At 43.2% G+C, this 27,237-nt stretch overlaps 1 protein-coding gene across 1 annotated transcript; it reads right to left on the reverse strand.

The window, feature by feature from the left end:
* Positions 1 to 27,237, reverse strand: siah1 (siah E3 ubiquitin protein ligase 1). Its single transcript, XM_080737334.1, has 5 exons — positions 27,101 to 27,237; positions 12,953 to 13,009; positions 6,112 to 6,293; positions 4,476 to 4,772; positions 1 to 1,424 (listed from the first exon to the last, which is right to left on the reverse strand). The coding sequence occupies exons 2-5, from the start codon at positions 12,960 to 12,962 to the stop codon at positions 1,053 to 1,055; spliced, it is 861 nt and encodes a 286-aa protein (XP_080593460.1). The 5' UTR covers positions 12,963 to 13,009; positions 27,101 to 27,237; the 3' UTR covers positions 1 to 1,052.

The following is a 27,237-nucleotide window of genomic DNA, read 5'->3' on the forward strand; positions in this document are numbered from 1 at the left end:
AATGAGTCTAACGTCGTTAATTTGAAGTTGATTGGGCTTCATATAGGAGGGGGGGGAGCATCTGATCAAATTAATATTGAATCAAGCAACTTGAAAACCGTCTGGGGGTGCACACAAAAAAGCCAGAGTAAAAATGCAAATGACCCTAGTGTTTTACAGTAAATATCCCTTTAAAATGTATAGTTCCCCCAGGACTGAAGTCCCATTTCTCTACGGTCCCAGGTCCTATCCGAAGACACACATCATCCCGGTCCTCAGCTCCAAGTGTCGGCATAAAGTGAAACATTCAGTCCAAGAAGGACTGATGGGTAATGAGGTCTGTTGACACAAAGCAGAAAGGGGCAAGAGTTGGGAAGGCAAGCTAGCTTAAGAGACTAGCTACGTAGCAATTCTAGTTCAACGAGGTCGAACAAAGGTCCAGCTGCTCACTGGAAACGGCATCGTCTTAGCAGAGGCCGATGCGCTGTAGTGTCTGAATGTACCAGTATGTATGATGGAGGACACAGCGAGCAAGGAAAGAGACAGAGAGACACGAGAGAGAGAGAAACGGACAGACAGAGAGACACGGTAATTCAGGGCTGGAGTGTTAAAGTTTGAGAGACAGAAAAAAAAAAAGTGAGTAAGTGAGAGAGATGGGAGACAAAGAGAACGTTTTGCCTGCTATTTTGAAGTTTGACTAAACATCTGTTAAGTTTATCTGCATTTTTCTGACCAAAACAGAGGGAGAGACTGCATGTTGTGTGCACGTCTCTCGTGAATGTGAGTCACCACCACTAACGTCCATGCGTGTCCGTCCAACCATCCATCCAAATTGTCTTGTCCATCCATCCCACCCACGCACCCCCGTGGCTGCCCAAACAGACAGTCCTGCTACTCCTCGAGTCAGTCTGTCTCGGGGGGGTGGTGGTGGTGTGGCGGTGGTCGGCGGCGAGGGGCTGAGGGGAGAGGAGGACGCGGGGTGCACGTCGATTATGTACCCCTTAAAAAATCCTCCTTAATTCGGCCATTGTGTTTTTTTGACTCCCCCCGCTCCCCTTCAGTCTTTTTAGTCTTTAGCACATGGAGATGGTCACATTGATGCCCAGGTTGCCGTTCTCGGCGAACAGCTGCGCGATGGACGTGTCGAACACCAGGCAGTCGCTGTTCATGATGGCTGTGGCGATGCCCTCGTGGATAGAGCGTGGCGTGGCCTCCCAGGTGAGCCGGCGCCGGTGGCCGTTGAGCTCCAGCCGGTAGGCGAAGTTCTCGGCCTGTTTGCGCGTGCCGATGAGCTGCACGATGGCGAAGAACTGCTGGTGGCCGTCGTACTTCTCCTGCTTCTCCAGCACCAGCATGAAATGGAAGCCGAAGCACGACTGCATCATCACCCAGTCCACCGCACCTGGTAAGTTGATGTCCGTGGCCAGGAAGACAATGTCCTCGCCCTGAGAAAACGGAACCGACAGGGAGAGGAGAGAGAGAGAGAGAGAGACAGGGGAGAGAGTGAGCAAGACAGAGATAGAAAACACTTATATCAGTTTCTAAAACGGCTAGTTCAATTCCTTGATTCTGATTGGCTGGTTGCTGTGGTACATGAGGCTATAACCCACACCTTGAATCAGTTTATATCAAAGCCAGGTGCGTTTTGTCTTTCCACTGTGCCGTGAGGCTGAACTTGAGAAGCGAGCGTTTGATTTTCTCAAATCCTGCCGTGCGTGTGTTTCTAAGCACCGCCCGGATGCATAGGACAGTGACTGAATGTCTCCGGGCTTGTAAAGGTGACAAGCGCCTCTATTCTGCAGGCACATACTCGGCTGTTAGTTTAGCCGGTTGCTATGCTAGCATTTTTGATGTGATGTTCACCCACAAAGCAGCTAAATTTGGATGAAAATAAACATGTGTATGGATCGAATATGGTTCTTAACATGAGACTGATCTAACACATAAGTATTGTTTCCCTATATTTTGGCAAAAAGAATGACGTGACTTTATAAACACACACTGGCTTCCATACGTTCCTGGGCTGTGGCTGGTAAACTGAAGGAAATGTCTCTTCCTGGTGGCGGAGAAGTGTACTTTTTTCTTTAAATAATGGAATGCTATGGTTTTCATGTTGCAACATTGTGACCGTTTTAGAAAAGCAATAAGCCACGAGAGGCTTGTGGTTACCGGGGTAGTATACACCGGCTGAGAGGCGTTGGGAAACACGAGGCGCTCTTGTGGCTTATTGCTTTAGTAATTTGTGTTTGTGGTTTTGATACGATGGGATTTTTTTTTTGTGTTCTTTTAAAATTATAACCCCTCGTGACGAGACCTATAATGAAACATGATACATTTTCTGCATTAACCTCAAGTCAGGTACAGAAGCCACGGTACACTCTGCTGGTGGCTAATGGCAGCAACACACCTGGCATACAGGACAACTGACTTAGTGACACTGAGAAGTGCTCTGCGAACACTTTACCAGCGAACAAATCGAAGTATATTACGGTAAATGCTCATGTGATAAACAGTGATGTATTCCCCATGTCGTGCCATGTCTTCAAGAACGTGCCCAAACACCCTCCCTTTTAGTATGGCAGGAGAGAGGCTCCACAAGCACCCGAACAAGATTTTTTTAGGACCCTTATGGTGTCAAGTTATGATTTCTTGAAGAAATCACAACTAGACACCATAAGCAGGGTTCCCACACATTTTTATCAATTAATTTCCAAAACTTTTCCAGAATATTTAACCCAATTTCCAGGACTATATAACAATAATTCAACTCAATAACAAGTCGCTTAATCCTATGCGCAATGCCCAAAGACAGGCAGTGTATGCCAGTGGTTCTCAACCTTTACAGGCTGTGACCCCCGAAATAATCATATTTTAACTGGGGACCCCAGCACCCTGACGAGCACTAAAGCCGGTTTTCCATACCACTTTTTAGCCCGACACTACACGACACGGCACGACACCGCACCGCATTTTTTATGTAGGTTTTCCACTACAGTACCCCCCCCTCCTCTCCTCCTCCCCTCTCCCCCTCCTCCCCTCCGCTCCCGAAAGAAATCGACGCCCCTTTCAACATATGGATACTCGGATTAGGATATTCTCAGTCTGTAAACACAACGGAGACGCTAACTTGCGCTAATTATTTTTAGAGATGTGGTGGACAATGTTTTAGATGCCACACACTCACACAGGTCTTCATCGAGCCTTTACAACTATAGCGACGACTAACGTTGGGGTGAACATAGTCAAATAATAACTTTATTGGCCAAACTACACAAAGAAGAGTAGAGGCTAGTTGCGCTAGCATACATGCTAAGCTACAGTACAGTACATGTAGGCTACTGTAGATTCTTTTCCCCATTCAACACGGAGATGTGGTGGACAATGTTTTAGATGCCACACACTCACACAGGTCTTCATCAAGTCTTTACAACTATAGCGACGACTAACGTCGGGATGTTCATGGTCAAATAATAACTTTATTGGCCAAACTACACAAAGAAGTAAGCTAATATAGAGGCTATGCTAGCGCAGCAACAGTACAGTACATGTAGGCTACTGTAGATTCGTTCCCCCATTCAACACATGCAGTTACAAATAAACAGGAGACATCTCACTGAGATCTATATAAAATAACGGATTGCCGACGCATTTGCCGTTGATAATTGCGACTCGCGACGATATAGCCTATGTCCACTGTTTGTGTTGGTTAATGTTCTTGGTGCTTCGTGGCATCGCAACTGCAGGGCTGGGGAACACAATTCTGCCTAATCGTCCTCTTTATAAACAGATATATAAAACAAACAGGCTTTGCTTTTATATTTGATTTGCAGCCGTGACTGCATACTAAAATCTGTCTCAAGTTGTTGTGTTGAAAGACACAGCTCAGCCGTGAGACTCTGTCTGTATCAGCAGCGTGTATACGTCACTGATTTGGCCTCACTTAGCCCAGGCCGGACCACCTCAAGAGTGGAGCTGCTTTAGTACCCCGTTAAGTACCACTTTCACACCACTCTACCCAGTTCCTTGTAGTGGAAAACCTGACACAAGTGGGCGGTGTGGTGTGGAGTGGTGTGGAGTTGGGCCTGTGGAAAACCGGCTTATGAGTTGAGGAATTTAGTATAACACGTTTCTATTGTGAAAATAGCAGATCTAGTAGATCGGCTATTTTCACAATTTCTGCCTCTAATATTTGACAATTTGACAAGTTTAATTTGTCATTTCAGAGGTATTAACAAAATCAATAACCAAAGACAATGCATAGCTATTTTTTCCATGACCTTCCAGGACCCTTGATCAATTCCAAAACTTTTCCAGTACTGGAAAAATATTTTTCTAATTTCAAAATATTCCCAGGAATTTCATGACCGTGGGAACCCTGCATAAGGGTCCTTAAAAAACAGGTTTCGAAAAAGTGTTGTTTGGGTGCTGGTGGAAGCCTTTCTCCTGACCCTACTATAACGGAAGGAAGATCAGGGCTGGCAGAGCAGACGGCTCACCTGCAGTGTGGTGATCGACTTGTGCTGGTGCATCAAGTGGGGCATGACGGCGTCCAAGGAGCCCTGCCACTTGCAGGACGCCCCGGGGCAGGGGCAGGAGTACGGCCGGAACTCGCACAGCTCCTCGTGCTCCGCCTTGTCGGTGTGGGGCAGGGTGACCTCGCAGCCCGAGTTGGCGTACTTGCAGGGGAAGAGGACGGAGTTGGCCACCTTCTCCATGGCCAGGTTCCTGATGGAGCCCAGCGGGCCTCTGCAGGTCGGGCAGCAGGTGAGCTTGGGTCGACAGTTGGAGCACACCTGGGGTGGGGGGGGGTTAATAATAGATAATACAGTTTTACCATTTCCATAAGATTTATTTTCAAACATTTGTAACTCAAATATTTGCTTCTGGGGGGGGGGGGGTCCCTGGAAAGTCATATTTTGAGATGGGGGTCCGCGGCCAAATTCATGTAATTTTGGGGGTCCTTGACATGAAAAAGTTTGAGAACCACAGATTTATAAGAAGGATTTAGAAGACATTTATAGAATCGGGGTCAAAAATATTCTGCACAAACGTTTGTGATTTTTCAAAAAATAGCAGATCTACAAGCTTGCAGCTTGTATGAGCTTGTAGATCTGCTATTTTTTAATAGTTAAAGCATAACATAATGGTCAACTAGACCAAGAATTGCTGACGCCTGCAGTTGAAATTAATCTGTATAGATTTCACTTTATTCATCCCTGGGGGGATATTCAATATGAGCTCGTCTTTGTAAAGGTGGTGGCAGCTCCTGTCGTGTGTGTGTCTGTGTGTGTGTGTGTGTGTGTGTGTGTGTGTGGGGGGGGGGGGGGGGGGGGGGTCACCTCACCCATTCTGAGCGAGGGGAAACAGTGATGGAGGTCCCATCAATCAAGTGACATACGAACACAGAGGCATTCACCCACTTCTCACTGTAATCTCTGCAGGCATGCTCTGCTATGTGCAACTTTTTGTTCCTTCATTTTAACATCCAACTCATTTTGGTTTAGACCACAAAACAAATCACACACTAAAGCAACTGCAAAAACGGATTTTCTTAATCCACACAGAAACATCAACTACTAGGGCTGTCACGATTGTGACATTTTACATGACGATTAATTGTCACTCAAATGATTGCGATTAACGATTTAATTGTGTTTTTGTCGTTGACAAACACACAAATCCAAACAGAAACATCAACTACTCACAATTTTCATATACGGTAACTAGGGCTGTCACGATTATGTCATTTTACATGACGATTAATTTTCTCTCAAATAATTGCGATTAACGATTTAATTTAATTGTGTTGACAATTGCATTTCTGTTTGGCTTTTAGGATTTGAAGTTGCACATGGTAGATATGACACTTAACCTAAATATACAAAGAAATTACTGACATATTTAACAAAAAGGAACATTGATAGTGGAAATAGCCGATCTACAAGCTTTGTAGATCTGCTATTTCCACTATTTTTTTTACTTAAAAAAAAGATATGAACATTTTTCAACATGGAAACGATTATGACGATTATGAAAAATAATCGCGATTATGTCAAATAGTTGCGATTAGACGATTATGTAATAATTGTGACAGCCCTACATATAACTATAATTGGAACAGTTTGTACGTACCAGGTGCCCAGACTGGCACTGCAGGATGGGAGGCAGGACATAGTCGAAGCAGACAGGGCACTCAAACAGGCTGGCCAAGTCACTGTTGGAGGCCGTGGTGCCCGACAAGGTGGGCACGCGCTGGGAGGGGGGGCACTTGGAGGTTCCAGTGGGCAGCGCGGTGGCGGTCTGGCGACTCATTTCTGGTCAAGGAAGGAGAGTCACGGCGAGGTTAGATTTAGGCCTGCAGCGAATCGACCATTTAAGCCGTATTTTATACTATCGCACAATAGATAGATCATGTGTCACATTCATGGGTTGTGAGATTATAGTTTTCTTTTTAATATAATTTATAGGGTATGATTACATATCGATGTTGTTCTATCGATTATACAACTATCAGTGTACTTTGTCTGCCTTTGGGACAAAGTAAAAGCCTGATGTCAGACAGAGAGGTGTTGAGATTGTCCTGATGACTCCAATTCAATGAGCGTATCAATGGATTAATCACCGACACAGACACACAGGAGGTGACCTTACAAGACCCTACCATAAATAAATAAAATCTGCTATTTTGAAAATCAATTTGGTTCAAATCTATAATATCTTTATGATCGATTAAATTGACATCAACTGTTGCAACAGTCAAGAAAGCATACTCATCAAAACAAACAAACAAACATCAGCCTCACTCTCTCATACAATTGCACAACCACACATACACAAATGAGGCCTGCCACAGAGGCAGGGTAAATTATTGGCACAGTAATTTGGAAGCCAAAGCAGAAAGCACGACTCGATTTTCCAACTCTTGAGTGTGCAAAATGCAAATCAACCTGTAAGGGTTATGTCATGCACAAATAAATACTATGTATACAAACTGTATACTACTATGTAGGCCAGGGGTGGACAACTTTGATGATGGCGAGGGCCACTATATGGCCACCTTCACTCCAGAGGGCCACATTGCATATTGCTACGTCCTACTTTGTCACTTTCTAGCATATTGCTACGTCCTACTTTGTATATTTCTAGACATACAAAAGGAGCAAAAATAGCACATCTACAAGCTCAAAACGCATCGCAGCACGATGCGTTTTGAGCTTGTAGATCGGCTATTTTTGCTTCTTTTGAATTGGAATCCTGAATTATTTTTTGTTATTTTTTAACTGGAATCCTGAAATGTAACAGTTTGATTTAAGTTCAAACGCATTTAGTTATATACTCATGTTAACTTTATGAACCTAAATACAAAATATTTTTTAATACTACTATACTAGTTAGTCATTAAGCTACTAATATAGACTGACGTAATTAAAGCAGGTCATGTTTGGAATTGTAACAGCTGAAATCAATAATATATTCAGTATTCCGGTATTAACCTGTGGGCCGCATTAAGTGAAGGTGGGGGCCGCATGCTGCCCCCGGGGCCGCCAGTTGCCCATGTATGATGTAGCCTATGCTATAGTATATGAAATGGCTAGTAAGTAAAGTGAACTCAGATGTGGTGTGATGAGTACAGTGCACTCCTGTTTCCGATCGTGCTGTGTGGTTGCCTAGGTAACAGGTCTGTGGCTAGACCTGAGAGAGAGACAGGGGAGAAGAGGAGTGGAAGAGGGAAAGCACGAGTAAGGGAATGGAGAGAAGAGAAATATGAGAGAGGACTGACTGAGGGCTATGGGGGGGAAAACACACGCTCCTAAAAACAGCACAGCCTCCCTATGTTAACCCATTTAGGCCTAGAATGGATGAATGCTTTAACCAGTGAAAAATAGCAAATATACAAGCTCACAGCGCGGCACCGAGTGCCGCGCTGCGAGCTTGTAGATCTGCTATTTTTGAAAAAGTCGTGAAAATGTGTGCAAATCTTTGAATATATGTATTTTCAAAGCGAACGTTTGTAACTCAAATTTTGCTTCTGGGGGTGGTCCCTGGTACTAGATATTTTGAGATGGGGGTCCGTGGCCAAATACATATAATTTTGCAGGTCCTTCACATGAAAAAGTTTGAGAACCACTGACATAGTAGTCTCTCAAGAACAGACAAACTGAGCTCCAGTTAAGTGAAAAGGACCTTTTCTTTGACGATGGCTGGCCAGATTGCTGACATAGAAACAATAGGTTTTTTCAAAAAACCTTAAAAGGATTAAAAAGACACTTACAGAATCGGGTCAAAATTCGAAATTTTCACGATCTTTCAAAAATAGCAGATCTACAAGCTCGCAGCGCACTGCGAGCTTGTATATCTGCTATTTTTCTATAGTTAAATCATAAAATAATGATACACAAAATGTGTACCCGTTCTAAATGGGTTAAAGACTTTCAGACAATTTACTAAATTAATTAGCAGTTACCAGGCTAACTGGTGTCAATACTGCTACATGATGGCCTACATTTTAAAATGTAAATCGAAAAAGATTTCTTCATTCTTACTGTAGTGCTAACATGCTACGGTGAGCTCAGTGCAGCATGAGCCTAGCTGTGGCATAGTAGCGTACGGTGAATTGTGATTTGTCTACTTTTGTAGTGACAGACATCAGAGATATTAGAAAAAGAAAATGTCAGGAGGAGAGGGGGGGTTGTGGAGAGAGGGATCAATGAGTGGAAAAAAGAGGGAAGTTAAGGTGGTTGCACACTGCTGCGTTTTTCGTTGCGAAATGCGTTTTTCAGGGCAAGGAGAGAGAGAGAGATAGAGAGAGCAAGGGACCGAGTGGTGCGCGAAACGGGCGGCAGTGTGCAAACGTGACTGACATAACGTGAGGTTGATTTTTTTATTTGCGTGCTCCGAAATTCACCCCGATATTCGGCCCGAAAAACGCAGCAGTGTGCAACCACCTTTAGGCATAGGCAGTAGAGAGAGCTAAAACATTCTAAGTAGCCAGTTTTCTGAAAGAGATCAGAAAAGCAAGGAGAGAAGAATGAAGTATAAGGAGGAGAGGAAAGTGAAGAGGAGAGGAGAGGAGAAAAGTAGATGCAAGAGATTAATAGTTGAGAAGGCAGAAGGTCGTGAGAGAAGTGCAGACCTACCGGTATATGTCTATGCCAACGCAAAAGTATGCAGCCTAAAGTTTGCATCTCTCTTTGCATGTCTGTGTACTTTATCAGGGGTTGACAGTAAGGTCTCAGAGGCACTTACTTGCCTGTCGGGCAAGTACAGGTCATGTTCTACTTGCCCTCGAGTCATGGTACTTGTGTCTGCCTTATTAAGTGAGCCGCACAGTCGATTCTCCCAGTCGAGATTTTGTTTTGCAAACTTTAGAAGCCAATCGGGATGGAATATTACAACTCTGACAGATTCGTCTTGATAACATGACTATAGAGATGTGTGCTGATTTGTGTGATGTTTGGGCCAAATCTGTAGGAATGATATCAGAAAAAAGATGGCATTTCTTCCTCTGCCTAGTGGGACTGTGCAGACACTGCGTTCCTTCGGCGTGGCGATAAGTTACCCTTCTTTAGTTCATGTTTTTCCGTTCCTTCCACAGAGAGAGAGAGAGAAAAGAAAACACCATGATGTTCTTAATGCATTCCTTTAATTATGGATGGAATTAACATCCTAGACTGGTTTTCTAAAATTCACCCCTACTCTCCTCTGATCTTCCTACAACACACCTTAAACAAATTAAGCACTAAACTACCATCCAATCCTAATCTTATGCAGAAACTTCTTTGGGTAATTTGATACACACTACTTATTCAGTTCCTATAGGGGTTTATTTTTGCCACATTTAATATCCATGATAAAATCGTGCACCAAGATTTGTGCAATTGTACAACAATTTGTAAAAAACATTTTTGGGCAACAATTTTCAAATAGAAATAAAATGGTAATAATCACGTTTTTCTGGAGGATCTAGTAAATGGTAAAGGGAGCGTGTCGATATTGCGTCAAAGTAGACGTCCCATTAGTTCGACGCTGGTGAATGCTAACCTGGTGAAATGCTAACCTGCCGACGCTGGTGAATGCTTACCGGGTGAATGTTAACCACTATGCCTAAACCTAAACCAAAACCCTAACCTCAGTAAAACTATGCCTTTACCTAACCCTTAGTCGAACTAATATCGAGCCTTTCGCTTTACAGAGATTGCGCATTACTGTATCACCCATTCACACACACACACACACACACACACACACACACACACACACACACACACACACACACACACACACACACACACACACACACACACACACACACACACACACACACACACACACACACACACACACACACACACACACACACACACACACACACACACACACACACACAGATGGTGGAGGAAACCAGCACCAACCTGCTCACTGGGAGCAACTAGGGGTTCAGAGTCTTGCTCAAGGACACTTCGACAGTAAGGCTAAGGCTCCACCAGGAGTGTTGCATTGTGCCGGCCTCGGGCGGGCGTCAAAAAAATTAACCGGGCGAATTTGGCGTCTGACCTTGACGTCAGCAGTGGAGTACCCTTCATTGATTAAAAACAAAGGGAGCGTTCCCAGCGCTGACGCTGACACGGGGGGGGGGGGGGGGGGGGGGGCAACTCTGGGGGAGCCCGGGATCAAACTGGGAACCCTCAGTTTTCTAATGACGGTTGCTCTACCCCTGTGCCACTGCCAGCTTTCTTCTTAAGAAATAGGAAGAAAGACAAAACAATGCCACTGCTGCTACAGAGGTGGCCATTTCGACTGGCAGCCAGGCTGTTTGACCATTTATGGGGTATTTCAGTTTCAGCAATAAGCCCATGTGCCACTGCCAAATATGTTTTTATGTGGAGCACGAGCAACATAAACACATCTGCTGAGATAAACTACGTACAAAAAGTAAGGAAACCTAACTTCGATCCATTATATCTCCCCTTTAACCCATTCAGGCCGGGTACACATTTTAGTGTATGGGAGGGGATGCTTTATGCACACACAGTGCCTGGTGGAAAACTCATATGTCCAAAACAAAAAAAGAAACAAAATAGCAGAACTATAAGCTCAAATCAAGTGCGCTGTGACAATGTAGAATGACAAAGTATGGCATTATTTAACACAAATATTTTACAATAAGGAGATGAGATAAGGAGACAGAAGACGAGCAAAAGAAAACTATGAGAAACTAAGTGTAAAAGAAACAGTGGAAACACTCAACTGTGTCTGCCATGGGTAGGGGAGAGAGATAGTCGGGGATCCACATGCCCAAAAGCTCAAGGAATAGGGTTGAACCTGTGATGTTCTGCTGCACTTTTTATTTCAGTTTTATCTATTAGTTTGGTCATTAAGGTCCACAGAATGAGAGGCCTGCTCTGCCAGAAACATCGCGAAAAAAAGTTATGGCCATTTGTATAATCACTGTCCCATTGACTCCACTACACAGGAAAGGAAATATTTAAACAAAAGAAAAATTCTGCTTTAAGTAGCATGTGAGGGGTCAAACTGGAGGGTTTTCATGATTCTGAATCCATTGCAAGCATTTGTTTTGCACAAAAAACATTCCTTGGGCTAGAAAACGGACCAACAAAAGTGTGAAAAGTGATGACTCATCACTGTGATGATGACTGTGAAAAGTGATGACTCATCACTTTTCACACTTTTTTTGGTCCGTTTTCTAGCCCAAGGAATGTTTTTTGTGCAAAACAAATGCTTGCAATGGATTCAGAATCATGAAAACCCTCCAGTTTGACCCCTCACATGCTACTTAAAGCAGAATCTTTCTTTTTGTCTCCACCAGCCGAAGGCATGGGGGAGAGTATGTTTTCCCCTCCGTCCGTCCGTGTGTCCGTCCGTGCGTCCGTGCGTGCGTCCTCGCAGTTTGTGAGCAGCTAATCTCTGTCGCCGTTGGCCCGGACGCTGCCAAAGTGAGCACACACACTCCCTGGATGGCAATCTAGAACCTCTGCCCCAAATTTCTCAAATGGCCCTCATGGTGGCGCTATAACAGGCCCATTCGTCCTCAGAGTTTGTGTACAGCTAATCTCCGGCGCCGTTGGCCCGGTCGATCCCAAAATGAGCACACACACTCCCTGGATGCCAATTCAGAACCTCTGCCCCAAATTTTTCAAATGGCCCTCATGGTGGCGCTATAACAGGGCAATTTGTGTGGCCTGGTGGAGACCTGTGCTCGGAAGAGCACTGCTTCTAGTTTATAATATATTTCCTTTCCTGTGTAGTGGAGTCAATGGGACAGTGAATGTACAAATGGCCATAACTTTTTTTCGCGATGTTTCCGGCAGAGCAGGCCTCTCATTCTGTGGACCTTAATGACCAAACTAATAGATAAAACAGAAATAAAAAGTGTGGCAGAACATCACAGGTCCTCTCCCATTTTGAGGGACTGGATCCCCGGCTAAGATGATTAGACAGACACATAAATGTAAAGGGGCTGGCACACAGCACTCTATGTGAGTTGGGGGGGGTAAACAGGCAGCTGATGCCAGACAGATAGAATAGATAGAAATGGCATTGGGCACACTTTCTGCTCTGTATTCAGGGAGTAGCAAAGGCAGACAGAGTGGATACAGCCTTCCCTGTGTTTAAGAAGGAGTAAACAGAGAAATAGAGAGAGAATGAGATACAGGGGAAAGAGGGTGGCAGTGGTGCTTCTGTGTAATTGGTGCCATGTTAGTGGGAATGTATGCAGAAAGGCCCAAAATCTACACACAGTGAATGGTACAGACTTTAGCTCGTATCAATAGCAACTTGCACATTGTATGTTTGTGTGTGCACGTGTGCTTGTATGTGTGTAGGTAGAAACAAAGAGACAGAGAGAGAAGCCACACCAACAGTAGAGGGGAGGTTACCTACACCTACATCAGAACACGTTCTAATCACAACACATGAGAAACACACACACACACACATACAGTACAGTACATACCTTCGTCCATAAGATTCACAAATTAGGATTTCTTCTTCCTTTGAAATGTTAGGACCTCTGAAAATGAGAGAGAGAGAGGCACAAGGTAAACGAACAGGAGTTTCAAAAACTATTCTGAGCAGCAGCAGCAGTCACCATGGCAACACCCAGACACAGCAGAGGTACGGTCAAATGCCTGTGAATCACTGAAGACAATCAACAATGAGCGCCATACGTTTCATGTTTTGTGGAACTTTGGAATCATAGATTCGGGTCTCAAGACCGTAGTTTTACGTGTTTTTGGGAGCACTACAAAAATATCAGCCGACCATCCATGCATCCACTTGTATGCTCAAGCTTACAGTCAAAACAGGAAAGATAAAAGTAACCAACTTGAAAAGGCACATATCCGCCAGGCTAGGTTGCCAAGCCAGGACTGTGCAAGTTGTATGTTGCAGTCGTGAGGACCCAAAGAAGCATTTATACGACATGCAGTGCAACCTTTCACGTTTGTGCATACTTTTGTGTTCATTATGTAAGAATCATGTTTCTGCAAACAAATTTGTAATATTTGGGTCCAAGTGAAACACATTTGGCTCTGCATTAGAGCAGGGGTTTTCAAAGTGGGTGACAACAGGGCACCCTGGGGTGCCGCGATGGCAGTCCAGGGGTGCCGCGAGATAATTTGATAACATTTGGAATTTATTTTGACACTTAAAAAATATTTAGTATAATTTTAAACTTGAAGTACAAAGTTATTTTCATTCAGTTCTAACCAAAATGACTATTATCTCAACGTTCTCCTCACAACATAATCACTAAAATATCATTACCGTCAGGCAGAAACCTCTGTCGCACAAAACTAGTGAAAACAGCCAATCTACAAGCACACAACGCCTCGCGATGCGAGGCGTTGTGTGCTTGTAGATCTGCTGTTTTCACTAGTTTAGTACATTTTATAGATGATAAATGCAAAACGAACGGTTTTGGATATATAAGGTTTCCACCCGACAACGACTATATGCTATAAATATAAGGTGCTGGGAGTGAAAATTATAATGTAGGGGTGCCTCGGATTAAAACAATATTCATGGGGTGCCCGGAGACAAAAAAGTTTGGGAACCCCTGCATTAGAGGCCCGAAACCCTAGGCTGATTTGGTACATGTTCTGAGGAAATCCTCTGTACATCTTGTAGAGTAATTCCATTGACAGAAAAATATGCATGATCATCATGATGCATTGAACTCACTCAGACCACTTTTCACCCCCATGGATTATTGCACTGCTGATACAAAATACATTAGACCCCACTTACCAGAACAAAAACACATCGATTCCCCCCCTGACCCCCTCCCTCCACACACACCCCTTTTTCACAGCACTGTATTTAAATATTTCATAAAGCGGGAACGTGGCCATCCATGTTAAAACTCAGCACCTCTGACAGACAGTACACTGACATAAGAGGCCTACTGCAGTCCAGACCCCATATGCTTGTTGTACACCAACAGTTTCTGTGGCTTGCTAACATCGGGAAATTAGAGGGGGAACAAAATCAATTTAGCATCCCTTGTGTGGAGATAACTATATGTGTAAAACAACTGAACAATTAAAAGTACAATAAAGAGAAAACTGCTGGAGCTTGTGTGACAGAGTCCTTGGCCCTGCTGGAGCTTGTGTGACAGAGTCCTTGGCCATCAAAGCTTCTGGACCAAAAATCTATGTTTATTTGAATGTTTGACAGGGACTCAAGGGTGACAATAGTACTCGTATAGACAATCAGCCAAACCAGATGCCACGCAGTACATTCTTTTAACTAGTGATGCTGCGCCTGCGATATAGATTTTTCACCTTATATGATATACGATACGGCAGCATCTAAATCGATACGATTCCAATATCGATCGATACAGCACATATTTTTTAAGTCTCTCTATGCTGCATTATATCTGGCAGCACACTTTTATATATTTACTATTTTTCAGATTTTGTAGTCTGGAATGTTAAAAGAGGATTGATGGGTAAAACAGCGCATTTTTGAACACATTTCCTTAACGGTGAAGTAACCGATAAGGCCTAATGGTTAAAATCTCCATTTGGCTATCCCTACTGATATTTCTGACTATCTACTCTATGGACCCCCTGTGGGTCTGGAATGAAGTTTGAATTGAATCGAATGCATGTTAAAATCATGTATACTCATATTCATTTTCCAAATCATTTAGGAAAGTTTATAAGAACCTCATAGAGGGAATCTTAACTTTCAACATGGCAATGTGGTACGGTAATCTCAACATACAATGTAGAGGCAAGCTGCAGAGAATAATAAATCTAGCATCAAAAATCATAGGGAAAAAACAAAAACAATTAAGTTGTATCTACAATGAAGTGCTTGGGAAAAAAGCGGTCAAGATAATAAATGACCCCTCTCACCCACTCCATAGGGAGTTTGACTTACTTCCCTCTGGTAGACGCTATAGAACAGCTTGGGCACACCGTAGCCGTAATATTTTTAAAAATTCATTCATTCCAAATGCCATTAAGGCAATGAATGATGTCATGTCTCGTTGATCTGCCTGCTCTTTTTCACATATGCCACTGTTGTCCTTCTGAATGGCCTTAAAGATGCTTTGTGTGTTATTGTTTGTTACTGTTATCTGTTTTATTGTTGTAAATGTATGAGACAAAAGACAAATTTCCACTTTGTGGACAATAAAATTAAACTAAACTAACTAACTAACTAACTAACTAAGAATTGCCAATTTAACATTGAGGTGCCACTGACCACTCTTCCTGTATCCTAACACACACACCACTCTACACCGATAACGTTTCTGCTCAACACACCTCCTCTCTTAGACTCATGCCCGGTGCCTGCCTAAAGATACATTCTTGTACACTTGCCAAAACAGAAATACAAATACACATGTAAAAGACGACACTGTCATGTGCACTTGTGCTGCGATTCATCATACTTGCAGCATACAGTGCCAAAGGAGGCCTAGAGACAGGAATGTACAACACTTTACAGCATCTTGGCTGCAGCTGCAAGAACGAGCCTGTGTCTATACGTGTATGTGTGCGCATGTGAACATAAATCGATGAGATAGGTGTAAAGCCTATACTTTAGAGTCTCATCTCCAAGAATAAATTAGAAACTGACCCCTGCACTTTTAGGGAAGAGGAGGACAGTAAATGGGTTTGAATGGTAGGCCAGTGAAAGGTGCTACCCCTCACGTGTCCAAAATGGCTATGTCCACTGGAATAGATTTAGATGATTTTGTTGTTCGTTGGCAGGGTAAAATAGGGTGTTGGGTTAAATACATCCTTCCTTAATAATCAAACTCGGGGCGCACAGTGTTCAACATCACTAATAAAGACTTCCAGGGCTGAGCTATGCTAGCCAGTTTAGCTTTCCCTTGGACCACAGACATGGGGGTAGAAAAAGCACACAAGCTGTCATCGCTGTATATTCCTGTAGCCCTTTCCATGGCAACCAAATATTGTTTCAGCTACTGCCGTAAACAGGGGATTGGCTTTCCTTTTCTCCCCCAAAAGTAGTCCCCTACTAAATCACTTCGGATCACAGGCGTCCAGCTAGTGGTGTGCGATATGACACCAATAAAAAAAACCTTAACGATTCGAATTTCTCATGTAGGAGTTGGTCCTTAAAAGAATTTGTCTTCCAAAACCAACACGGTGCAAACAAAGGTCCTGGTTATTTGCAAATTTGCAATGACGATGTTACTGTTTAACCAAACAAAAACCAACATGGTCTAAACTAACATTATTTGCAACGTTCGCAACGTTCAAACGTCAGATGGCAACACATTGTACTTGTTTAACTGTCTCAAAGAACGCAAGCCCACTAAACAATGCAGGTTCAAACAGGGGAGGGGATCCCGGCTAGACAGCCAAACAAACAACTTTAGCAAAGGCATTTGAGAAAGGTACTCCTTAGGACATGAGAAGTAAGCACTGGAAAGATATAGATGCACTTGTATTCTGTGGTCAAGTATGATACCCATAAACTGTTGAACATTAGGGTTTCTTAAAACTGTCAGTTGATTGGCCCATTCAGAAACATTAAATTAATAATAATGTCACAACAGCAGGTTTTAACCATACGTTTTTTTTTTATCATCTTGCTATGTGATCTACATGATTTAATATCTTACCTATCTCTCTCTCTCTGAGTAAAATGCATTTTGTTCCATTTGTACACAAGTTATACACCTGTAAAGGTCCATTTGGAATCCCCTCAATGAAACTACAGCGTCCCCGGACATCACTTTGAGAACAAATATATTGATAATATAGGATCATATTTAATATTAATAATCAAATATTATTATTAGTCATAGTTTATACTGTATTAATACTTAAAACCAACATGACAACGAATTGTGATAAGATCGTGGATTGTGATTCTGCCTGGGAAAAAAAAGATATATATTCCTTTCCATATCGACCAGCCGCCCACCCCTAGGTCCAGCACAAAGGCGTCTGTGTACAAACAAGGGCAAATGAAGAACCAATAACAGCCGAAAAGAGTAAAAGACTGCTTCAGTTCAATTTGAATTGATAGCAAAACCAAAATATCATAGTTATCCAGGAATGCTGTGCATGCTGTGTATTGACATCCTCCTAGACCTAGCCCCAAGCTTCAGTGGCAGTTAGCAAACCAATCTTGATGACCAATCATCCAGATAGCCAGTCAACCAGAGATCCAGACATGTGACAATATACAACAAGCGATAAGTTGCTTGATCAGCAACTTAAAAGAGTGATCTGTGAGATAATTTCTGCTACTGTACAGACCTTGCCAGGCAGGTCAAGTAGTCTATAAGCAGTTGGCCAAAGCTGCCAATCCCTGATTGAGCCACATCAGCCAGTAGGGAACCGCATAATGGGAATTTGACTAAATTTCACCTAGCCGATTTTTCCCAGCTCTGTTGGCAAGTACTTAAAATGTTCTGGCCAGCTTGAGTCCCCTTCACAGTACAAGGCTTGCAGAGTAAGGCAGAGCCCAGTTTGAGCTCCCAGTACAAAGCTTGCAGAGAAAGGCAGAGCATCTTCAACAGCAGATTAAAAAGCTGCTTTTCTACTGCTGGTGTTCCATGATACATCCTTGTTGAACACAACTCATGTTACACAAGAAAGAAAAAAAAACTGAAAAAAAAAACCCCTCCTATTCTCACTGGTAGAAGGGAGGAGCAGGAGAAGGGAACAGAGAGTTGGAGAGCGAGTGGCTTAGGAAATGTCTGCAGCATTCGGGTGAGGAAGGAAAGGGGAAATCCCGGACTGACAGAGTCTGGGACTCAGATATAATAGTATTTTTTGCTCCATTCCATCCTGTCGTTTTCTCAGTTTTTATAGTCTGACGCTCTCTCTCTCTCTCTCAGGCAGTTTGGTGGAAGTCATGCTAGCGTGTGTGTGTGTGTGTGTGTGTGTGTGTGTGTGTGTGTGTGTGTGTGTGTGTGTGTGTGTGGGATGAGTAGGATTCCGATGACAGTGTCCTAACAGAGCATGCTTGCTCAGAGCCTGCAGCCCCTGCCAGTCTCACAGTTTCTTCCTCTCTGTTCCCATCACACTTCCACTCCACTTCCAAACATTTTTTCTGTCTCCCTCTCACAATCCGTTTCATGTCACTCCTACACAGCCTTTGGCTTGGTCTATCCCGCTACATTGCTGCGTCAGCCTTTCATTTGTAGCGTTCCTCATACAGTCTTTCTTGTGCGTTGTTTCCCTCTGCCCTGGGGCCTATGTGTTCTCTCCGTCTCAGCTATTCTCAGGTTTCAGCCTTGTCTGGCTGCAGGCTGAACCACTAGCTGCCCTTGCTGACACACAAACTACCCTCCTCCACTCTGGTGATATTTTCTTTTCCTCTCCTCTTCTTGCCATCTCCCTCTCTCTCTCTCTGGGACAAGTCTACCACTTCTTTCCTGACTCCTCCCTCATTTCCCTAAACTGCTCTCTCTGAGCTCATTTATACTCCAGCCTTCCTGTGACTTTCACTGCCTTCCTGCATCCCTCCACACTTTCCAGTCCTCTCCCTGCCATGTTTTCTCCCTGCACACATAGGCTTGTGCTGGTATGTCCCAAGTTTGATATCAAATATCAACATTAGGCATTAGGCAAAACATGTTTTGTTGTGATATGACTCAATATTCAAACCAGTGATGTAAGTTACACTGCTGTAAAGCACCATAAGTGTTGCCATTTAGGTTACTTTGGTGTGACTATTGCCATGGCAGATGCCTGAATAGTGTTTGTGCTACGTTATAAGTAAGCCATTTACCATGAGAGGGAGTGGGTTGTTGGCTGATTTACCACTGTTTCAGTGGTATATCAGCCAACAACCCACGACCCTCGAATGGTAAATTGCTTTTCTACCACTTCTACCATATAAATGAAAGAAAACACAGTTGTAACTACTTGCAAGGTCATTTAGTTACAATCATTAATTGTTTCAGAATACAAATAGTGGGCGGGGTCCATGAGCCAACTCAAGGTTGTTGACTGATTTACCACTGTTTTAAGCCAATCAGAATCCACTATCTGAACATGTGACCACAAAAAGTGGTAGAATGGCCCTCTGACAGGACCCCTGTGGGCCACACATGGCCCTGTGACCATTCTCATGGCAGACCCAGCAATGGTGCACCTCGCAATTCTGGATGTTACATTTGCCGCTGACCCACACTCTAGTCAATTTTATTTACCGTCTTAAAACATCGCTGAACTCATCAACTGCCACGTCGTCCTTACATTTTAACGCGGGCACTGTGCACGGATCATGTACCAGGCGGATTGAAAAAATACGTTTCCATCGCTGAGCAGCTTCTTCTACTGTTCACATGAAAGCTAACGGAAGCTCCGGTCCCGGTGGAAACCGCAACCCGGAAATGCGACCGGTCGCCACCACCAACCATAGTTAAAGCGACCAACATGAAGAGGACGGCCACTTGACTAGCCTACACACGCCGCCTCCAACACGAAGCAGCCATTGTGGGTTGTTTTTGTTACTCCGAGAGCGAGGTAGCCTATAGGGATGGCCAACGGCTAACCGTTACGTTAAACCGATAAGAAATTGGTTACCGGTAAGCACTAACGGTCAATTTTGACCGATAAAAAAGAAAAGAAAAAGGAAATCAACCCATGTGTCACACCAAAATCCCCGTACACCAATATCTACGCAACATCAAGTCATCAACCATGCAACTATACGCGCTGTGGTCACACATTTCTGGGACACCGATGTCTGTGTAACATCCATGCATTCACGCAACTGCGAGTCTGCGACGCTGCTTGATTCGGAGTCGTACACGCTGACTTGTTCAACAAATGCGCCATCGTGGTGTCGTCGATTGGATTTTACAAAACAGACCCCCGTCGTCACATTGAATCCCGTTTAAGAAGAGCTTAAAACACAACTTTCTAATGTTACATGTTGATGATGTGAGGAACGCTAAAGTCGTCTTGGTTACATAACAAAGCTGAGCTCAGAGTCGCAAATTCAATGATCGCTGCATCAGCACACACAAAACACGGGCGAGAGAGAAAAAATCACACCCGTGTGAACTGAGCGGTGGTCGTGGAGGCTGCGCAACAGCAAAACAAATATATATATATATATTGTGTGTGTGGGTGTCTGGCCTGGCCTGAACAACAGCGCCCCTCCCTTAACATGTGTGGTCACAAAAGGTACTACATACAGGCTACATACAGACAGACACGCATACAGACAGACAGACAGACAGACAGACAGACAGACAGACAGACCCACACACACGGCCACGTATAGGAGCGTTGTGACCACCGCTCAAAAAATGAATGAAATGGACATCACGTTTAGACGATTCAACCACTCCAAAAGCCATACGATTGAAAGTTATTGCTCTACATGCGAGCATCTCGCTGCGGATGTTTTGTTAGGCGATATCCAGGGAGTGCACAGAATGCTAGAGAGGCATGGGCTGAAGGGCCTTTTGGTGGACAATTCTGTTGATAAAAGTTAAGGGCTCCAGCCCCCTTTGCTGTATGTGCGCACGTGCCTGGCAAAAGCCCATCACATTACAGACTGATCATTTCAATCCCACTGTTTCTTTGCAAAAACACATTTCTTTTAGAAAACATTTGTATTCTTGTTTCTCCTAGTTTTATTGTTTGTAATGTGTAAATATGGCACTTTATTATGGGGAAAAACGGGTGTATTTTCCTTTTTTAAATCGCTAAAATAGCGCATTTTTGAACACATTTCCTTAACGGTTAACGGTTAATTAACTGAAGGCCGAAGGCCTTTCGGTTATCGGTTAAGAAAAAATCTCCATTTGGCCATCCCTAGTAGCCTACATACAAAACATGGAGTCCATGGGTCCATTTGGTCCCCCCGTGCTGCACACGGGGGGGACGAGTATGGGACGAGTGTGGACGGATAGTTGATGGGGTCGCAAAAAAGGTTCGCTAATAATATGGGGTCGTGAGATCAAAACATTTGAGGACCCCTGCTTTAGAATACTGAACAATCAAAGCAGGGATTATGCCAGACCAGACCAAGACTAAACAAGTAAACATTAAAGAATTTACCACTATGGCACTGTCAAAAAGAAATGTACAAATTATGTTGTAAAAATGTTCACTTAAAAGGGGAAAACCACCCATATACCTTAGAGGAGTTGTGTGGAAATTAAAAAAGAGTTCCCGCCTTCTATGTTGCCTAGAACTGGAGGATTGATTTTTGGGGTTTGTATTGCAAAGTATACCGTCATGACATCACACCGGTGTACTTTGAAATCTCCATTTGGAGTTCCTAATGTAAATAATTATAACAATTACAACAACCAGACAGCGGGGATGGTATTTGAAAAGGGGGGCAAATCTGGGATACAAACTACACTTATGCTGACTGTGTGTGAGAGAGAGAGACAGAGAGAGCAACAGAAGGCACACACAGGCCATCTATTTCAGGAGCACCGTGGCTTGATGCTCTGCTGTATTATGTTTTCTACACACTGGCTGCATCTTTTCACATTATGGGCCGTGGGCGAGATCCTTAAGCAATGGGCGAGCAGATAGAAAAACTCTAAAGATACACACAGAGAAAGACAGCTATAAAACAGCACTGGTGACTCGGGGTAATGTCCCATGTGTGTTATTAAAGGGGCAGGGCAGTAGCAGCAGCAACAATGAGCCATCTGGAGTCAGCAGCAGTTCATCAGCAAGCTAATGGAGAGAACAACACACTTCATCACAGCAATGGGTGTGCAAAGGAGTGACGGGGTGATAGGGAGCATGCTCCAAAGGGGAACAGCACAGGGTTAGGATGGAGGTGTAAAAGGGATGTCTTTAACTTGGAGGGAAGAAATAGCTACATTTCAATCCGCAATGTCACTTCTCCTGTCATTTCCACTAATACAAGGATGTTCTACCCAAAACAGGCTTGCCCCAGGTCAAATCCAGCAACCTCGGAACGTTCGCCACCAGGTATTCCTAAATTTAAGCTCAGCTACAAATACGTCTGGAAGTTGGAATGAAATCTCATTCACTATTAAATAATCACTGTTGTAATATATTAGAATATTACCATTTCTTTAATAAACTGAATTTCTGTAGTGTTTTACCCATCCAGGTAGCATGATGGCGTAAAGTAAATTCCATGGCAATCCAGACAGTCACAGTATGTTTGTCTCTTTCTGACTAAACAAACTAAATGAACCATGCAGGCCATGTTAACATATTTCAAAGGTTCTGGACTTGTTTACATAGTACTCTACAGCTTGGTTGAGATAAGGTTCTCAGAACCTAATCTGGGCCCTGTTGGGGCCCAATTTGGATCTCCGACATCCGAATTGTTCTGACATATCACAGAACCGACCTGGTCAGGTATTATATTGACTAGTTTTTGACTCTTGACAAACCTAATAATTACAATTGCTATCAAGAATGCTGGTCTCCCAGTAGACAGCAGTTAGGCTACAGCATAATGGAATCTAATATGAGACAATGAAATGAAATTGCATGTTTTCGCCTCAATTAATTAATTCATGATCACGCTCCTTTGATGCAATCTCAAGTCTCACCTCACGAAACTTAGCTGGCAACCTAGCAAGCATGCAAAGCTAGCTTTTCCCCCTTATTTTGTGCTGCAGTAATCTGATCCTAGGTCAGCCTAAATCACAAGAGTTACACTGCACTTCATGCATCTCTCTCCTGATCAGCTGAATACAGGTCTTCTTTATCCACTCGGGTAATACACAACACATTAACACTAAATACGGATACGCCCTCCTCGAACAGAGGAAATAGAAGCAAACTAATCGACTGTAATAAAACATGGACCTGTAATAAAACATGGACCTGAGTCCTGAACGGTACGGGTATCAGCCATTGGTGGGTATATTTGGTTTGGATAGACCCATGAAGACAAGACATCCAACACACATAGACATTGTGTGTGTGGGGGGCATCGTTTGGGACCATTTGGTACCCAACCCTAGTGCTATGTGCCAACAACACACTTGTTTGTTCACGCTTACGCCAGAGCTCCATCACCATCAATGATGGGAATGTTCCCTTTTTAATCAATGAAGGGTGATCCATTGCCGACGTTGCACTGCGTTCGGTGCCGGCGTCGGACGCCCAATTCGCCCCGGTTCATTTTTTGACGCCGGCACAACGCAACACTCCTAGTGCTGGAGCCCTGGCGTTAGACATGTGCTTATACCACACACAGCTGACAAGTATCATGTTTTAAATTGTCTAACTGGGACACAGTTGCTGCAGGGAGAGAGGTGTAGAGGTCCACACACCCGCCCACAGAGAGGGCAGGGACTCCCTTCAACACATCTAGAATTACCTCACCGTTTCACAGCCAATGAGTCACTGACTCTCTGTCAGACACACACTTGCACACTTGGGGATGCACAAATCTATACAATCATTACCTTTACATATAAAGTGCTCCTGCAGGCTGGAAGACACAGCTGCAGAGCTCTATTCACTGGTTATATCCAACCAATACTTAGCCAGTGACAAAAGAGCAGTCTGCTGACTTCTGTGTCAGTCTGTGTCACTTTTAAATGGATGCATTGCACTCATGCTTGTTCACATATACAAAACTGAATCAATTATTTAAAGAAAAATACAGAACTTCTTGAGGTAGATAGTAGAGCACCTTTTAAAGGCCTGCCTTTGATGTTTTCACATTCTAAGTACAAATAGGCCTTTAAAATAGCTAGGAATAAGCCAAAGTAGGAAGGATACACATAAAAGTAACGTTGGTGTCACTCCTTTTTTTACAGCATGGTTCTGAGCCATGCTAGCCTTCTAGAGAGAGAGAGAGAGAGAGAGTTGGGTGTTGCGTGTCCTCGCAAACCCCAAGAACAATCAGCACTACATTTCTTGTGCATTTTGTCAGTAGGCCAACTTGCTTTTTACAATATCTAAATTTACATTTTATAATAGCATATCAAAGGGGTTAGGGTTAGATATCTGCTGAGACCTTGCCCAAATTTGGAGATGACCGACACCATTAATATTACATCATCTTATGGCAGAAACAGCGAATGAAAATGATTTGAGAATTCATAATCGCAGATCCACAGTCCAGCCATCTCTCCCAGGGGTTGACACTAAGGTCTCAGAGGCACTTGCCCATCGGGCAAGTACAGGTCATGTTCTACTTGCCCGAAGGTAATGCCCACTTGCCAGAAAAGTAAATCGTCCATTATAAAATGATAGGTACGATTTTAATTACTGCTCAATTTAACACTTATTTCTTTACTTTCTGGGGCTGTGCGATAAAATGTCATACCTCAATACCTCCAAATCCAAATACCAAATACTTTAGCTATGATTGAATATGTCTATGGTTTCACACTTGTTATTTTATATTTTTAAATGTAGCAACAGTAAAAACAGCACATTATAGGTAAATAGTGCTCTTATTTTACATTCCACAGACCAGAAGACACAGCGCACTGGCCACGTTCAGGTGTTTAGACAGATATCTCGTGTTGTGTTTATAGACATTTGTGTCCCCTCTCAAATGAGCACTTGCCCTGTCGGGCAACCTGAAAGCCAACTTCACCTGCCCTGATGTTTTATTTACCTGCCGAGGGCAGGTGGGCAAGCCTTAGTGTCAATGCCTGTCTCCATATTGATCTCAAGTCAACATGCAGTTATTAGATCCTATCTTGTTTTTGTTTTATCAAAGTAAAACGTCACACAATGTAACAGGTGTATTCAATTAATATTGTACTGTCAGACACTTTTACCTTTGTCACATTACACACAGTGACATGTAATTGATAATGCAAATGTTAAATACGCACAGATCATCTCTGTCTGCACTCTTTCGTCTATGGTTCTGCACGTTGTCTGAAAGCTTGCGTACCTCATGTGAAATGTAAGGTGAAATCCGTACAATGGTACATAAGAGAAGAGTAAAACGTATTTTTGTTCGGCTTCCTTTCAGACAATACAGTGGTATATATAAAATAACAGCAGAACTACAAAAAACACCACATCTAAGATAAAATAATGAGTAATAATGACGTAGGAAAGAAAGACTGCAAAAGGAAAAAGTGCAAAGAGAATGAAAAAAGCATCCTCAGCTGTACATGTGCATAAAGTTTGGTAGATTTTGTACACCAATGGCATTATTTTCCCCTAGTTAACTTTTTGTAAACAACTTCACAGTGTGTTCTGTTTGCGTGCGCGCACACACACACACACACACACACACACACACACACACACACACACACACACACACACACACGCTTAGGTTGAGTAGTTAACATTACAAACACACCCACATTTCTCCCACATGGCGCTCTTTCACATGGCATTGACAATGAAGCCTACCACAAATTGAAACAGTAACAGTAGCTTAACATGTAACAAATTCTTCTTAATTATATATTCCTTGACTAACCCAACTTGACACTTTCTAAAATATACCTGCATACTTATGATAAACTAGTCAGGTAAGAGGCCAATCTCTAGATATCAGCCGTAAACATGTTTCATTCCAATTTCCTGTCATGTGCCCATGTTCTTTGGTCTATTCCAGAGATGGTCACTTGTATCATACTGGTAGCCAGAAACTAGTCGTACATTTGCCTTGACCTCTCATGGCAATCTAATATACAGTTCTGTGGAGTCAATCTAAATGTATATAATATATGTGAAAAACGTCTGGGTGATTTTCTGAGAAGTATTAAGTGATAGTACAACCTTGACATGAAGCTAAATGGCATCATAAAAAGATCTACAATACATCAATCAATACAAAAAGACAAGCTACCTTGAGGTTATAAGTGTACAGTATATCTAACAGAGTTATTACAGAAGGGAGCTTATATTAAAAAGTTGGTGCTCAAAACTACTTCAGTATACCTTGGTTATGAGAATAACGCCCCTTCCAGGCAATGGGTGTTTGCAAATAAAGAAACCCAAACTATTTGGGCATAGATAGGACCCACATCTAAAAGCTGACATTGAGTCGTTCTTTCCCTTTGAGACGGGTCACAGACAGACCCACTCAGTAACACTCACTGCAGAGCACAGCTATCGTCAGCAACCACAACCAACATCATCTTGTCATCACCAAGTTGGCCTCACATCAGCCCACCCTTGCAATGCAAATAATATCTCTGCAATGGGTTGCGTGTTGTTGACCCGAACTAACCTGCTTCGAAAGCAAAATGGCCTGGTCTGACAGGACAGACAACGGCTAAGCTTACCTAACGTTCTACAGACAAGCGAGGCCTTGCCCCTGCCGTGTAACACTGAACACACAGGACAGCTCCTAGGGCAACGCTAGCCTGCTAGCATAGCGACCCTAATAACAAGCACAGCTACGAGGGTAATCCTTTGGCTGCACAATTCCTACGCCCACTAACACACACAGAGTTGCTAATTTAGACACTGGGTATCTATGTTGCACCACACACAAGCTTAAAACTTGGTTGACTTTAAATAGAAGACGCCAAAACTAGCAGAACGAGCCAAAGCCGATATTAGCACCGCTGCTAATGAAGCTAGCCAACATTTAGCTAGGTTGGCTAACACTTGCTAAAAGCTGTTCTGTTGTTTTCCCGAACACGCACACACTGTACTCAAAAACCGCTGCGTTCACTCTCCAAGTCGAAGCGTCTTACCTTGGATGAAATATCCTTCAATCCGCTACAGCGGTTAGTGTTGTGCAAAGTTGTTCTTAAATTAGTGTTCTTGGTCGTCTTTCATGCATTAGCTCGATGTATCCACATTAGCGATGCACTTGGAAAACGAGACGAGA

This window comes from Nannobrachium achirus, assembly GCF_963921795.1.
Source record: "Nannobrachium achirus genome assembly, chromosome: 11".
Classification (NCBI taxonomy): Eukaryota; Metazoa; Chordata; class Actinopteri; order Myctophiformes; family Myctophidae; genus Nannobrachium; species Nannobrachium achirus.

Excerpts from the sequence above, each read along its gene's own strand:
- siah1 (XM_080737334.1), bottom strand. Across the intron at positions 4,773-6,111 it reads AGTGCCAGTCTGGGCACCTG|GTGTGCTCCAACTGTCGACC; the intron begins GTACGTACAAAC and ends CCCCCACCCCAG. Across the intron at positions 1,425-4,475 it reads AGTCGATCACCACACTGCAG|GGCGAGGACATTGTCTTCCT; the intron begins GTGAGCCGTCTG and ends CCGTTTTCTCAG.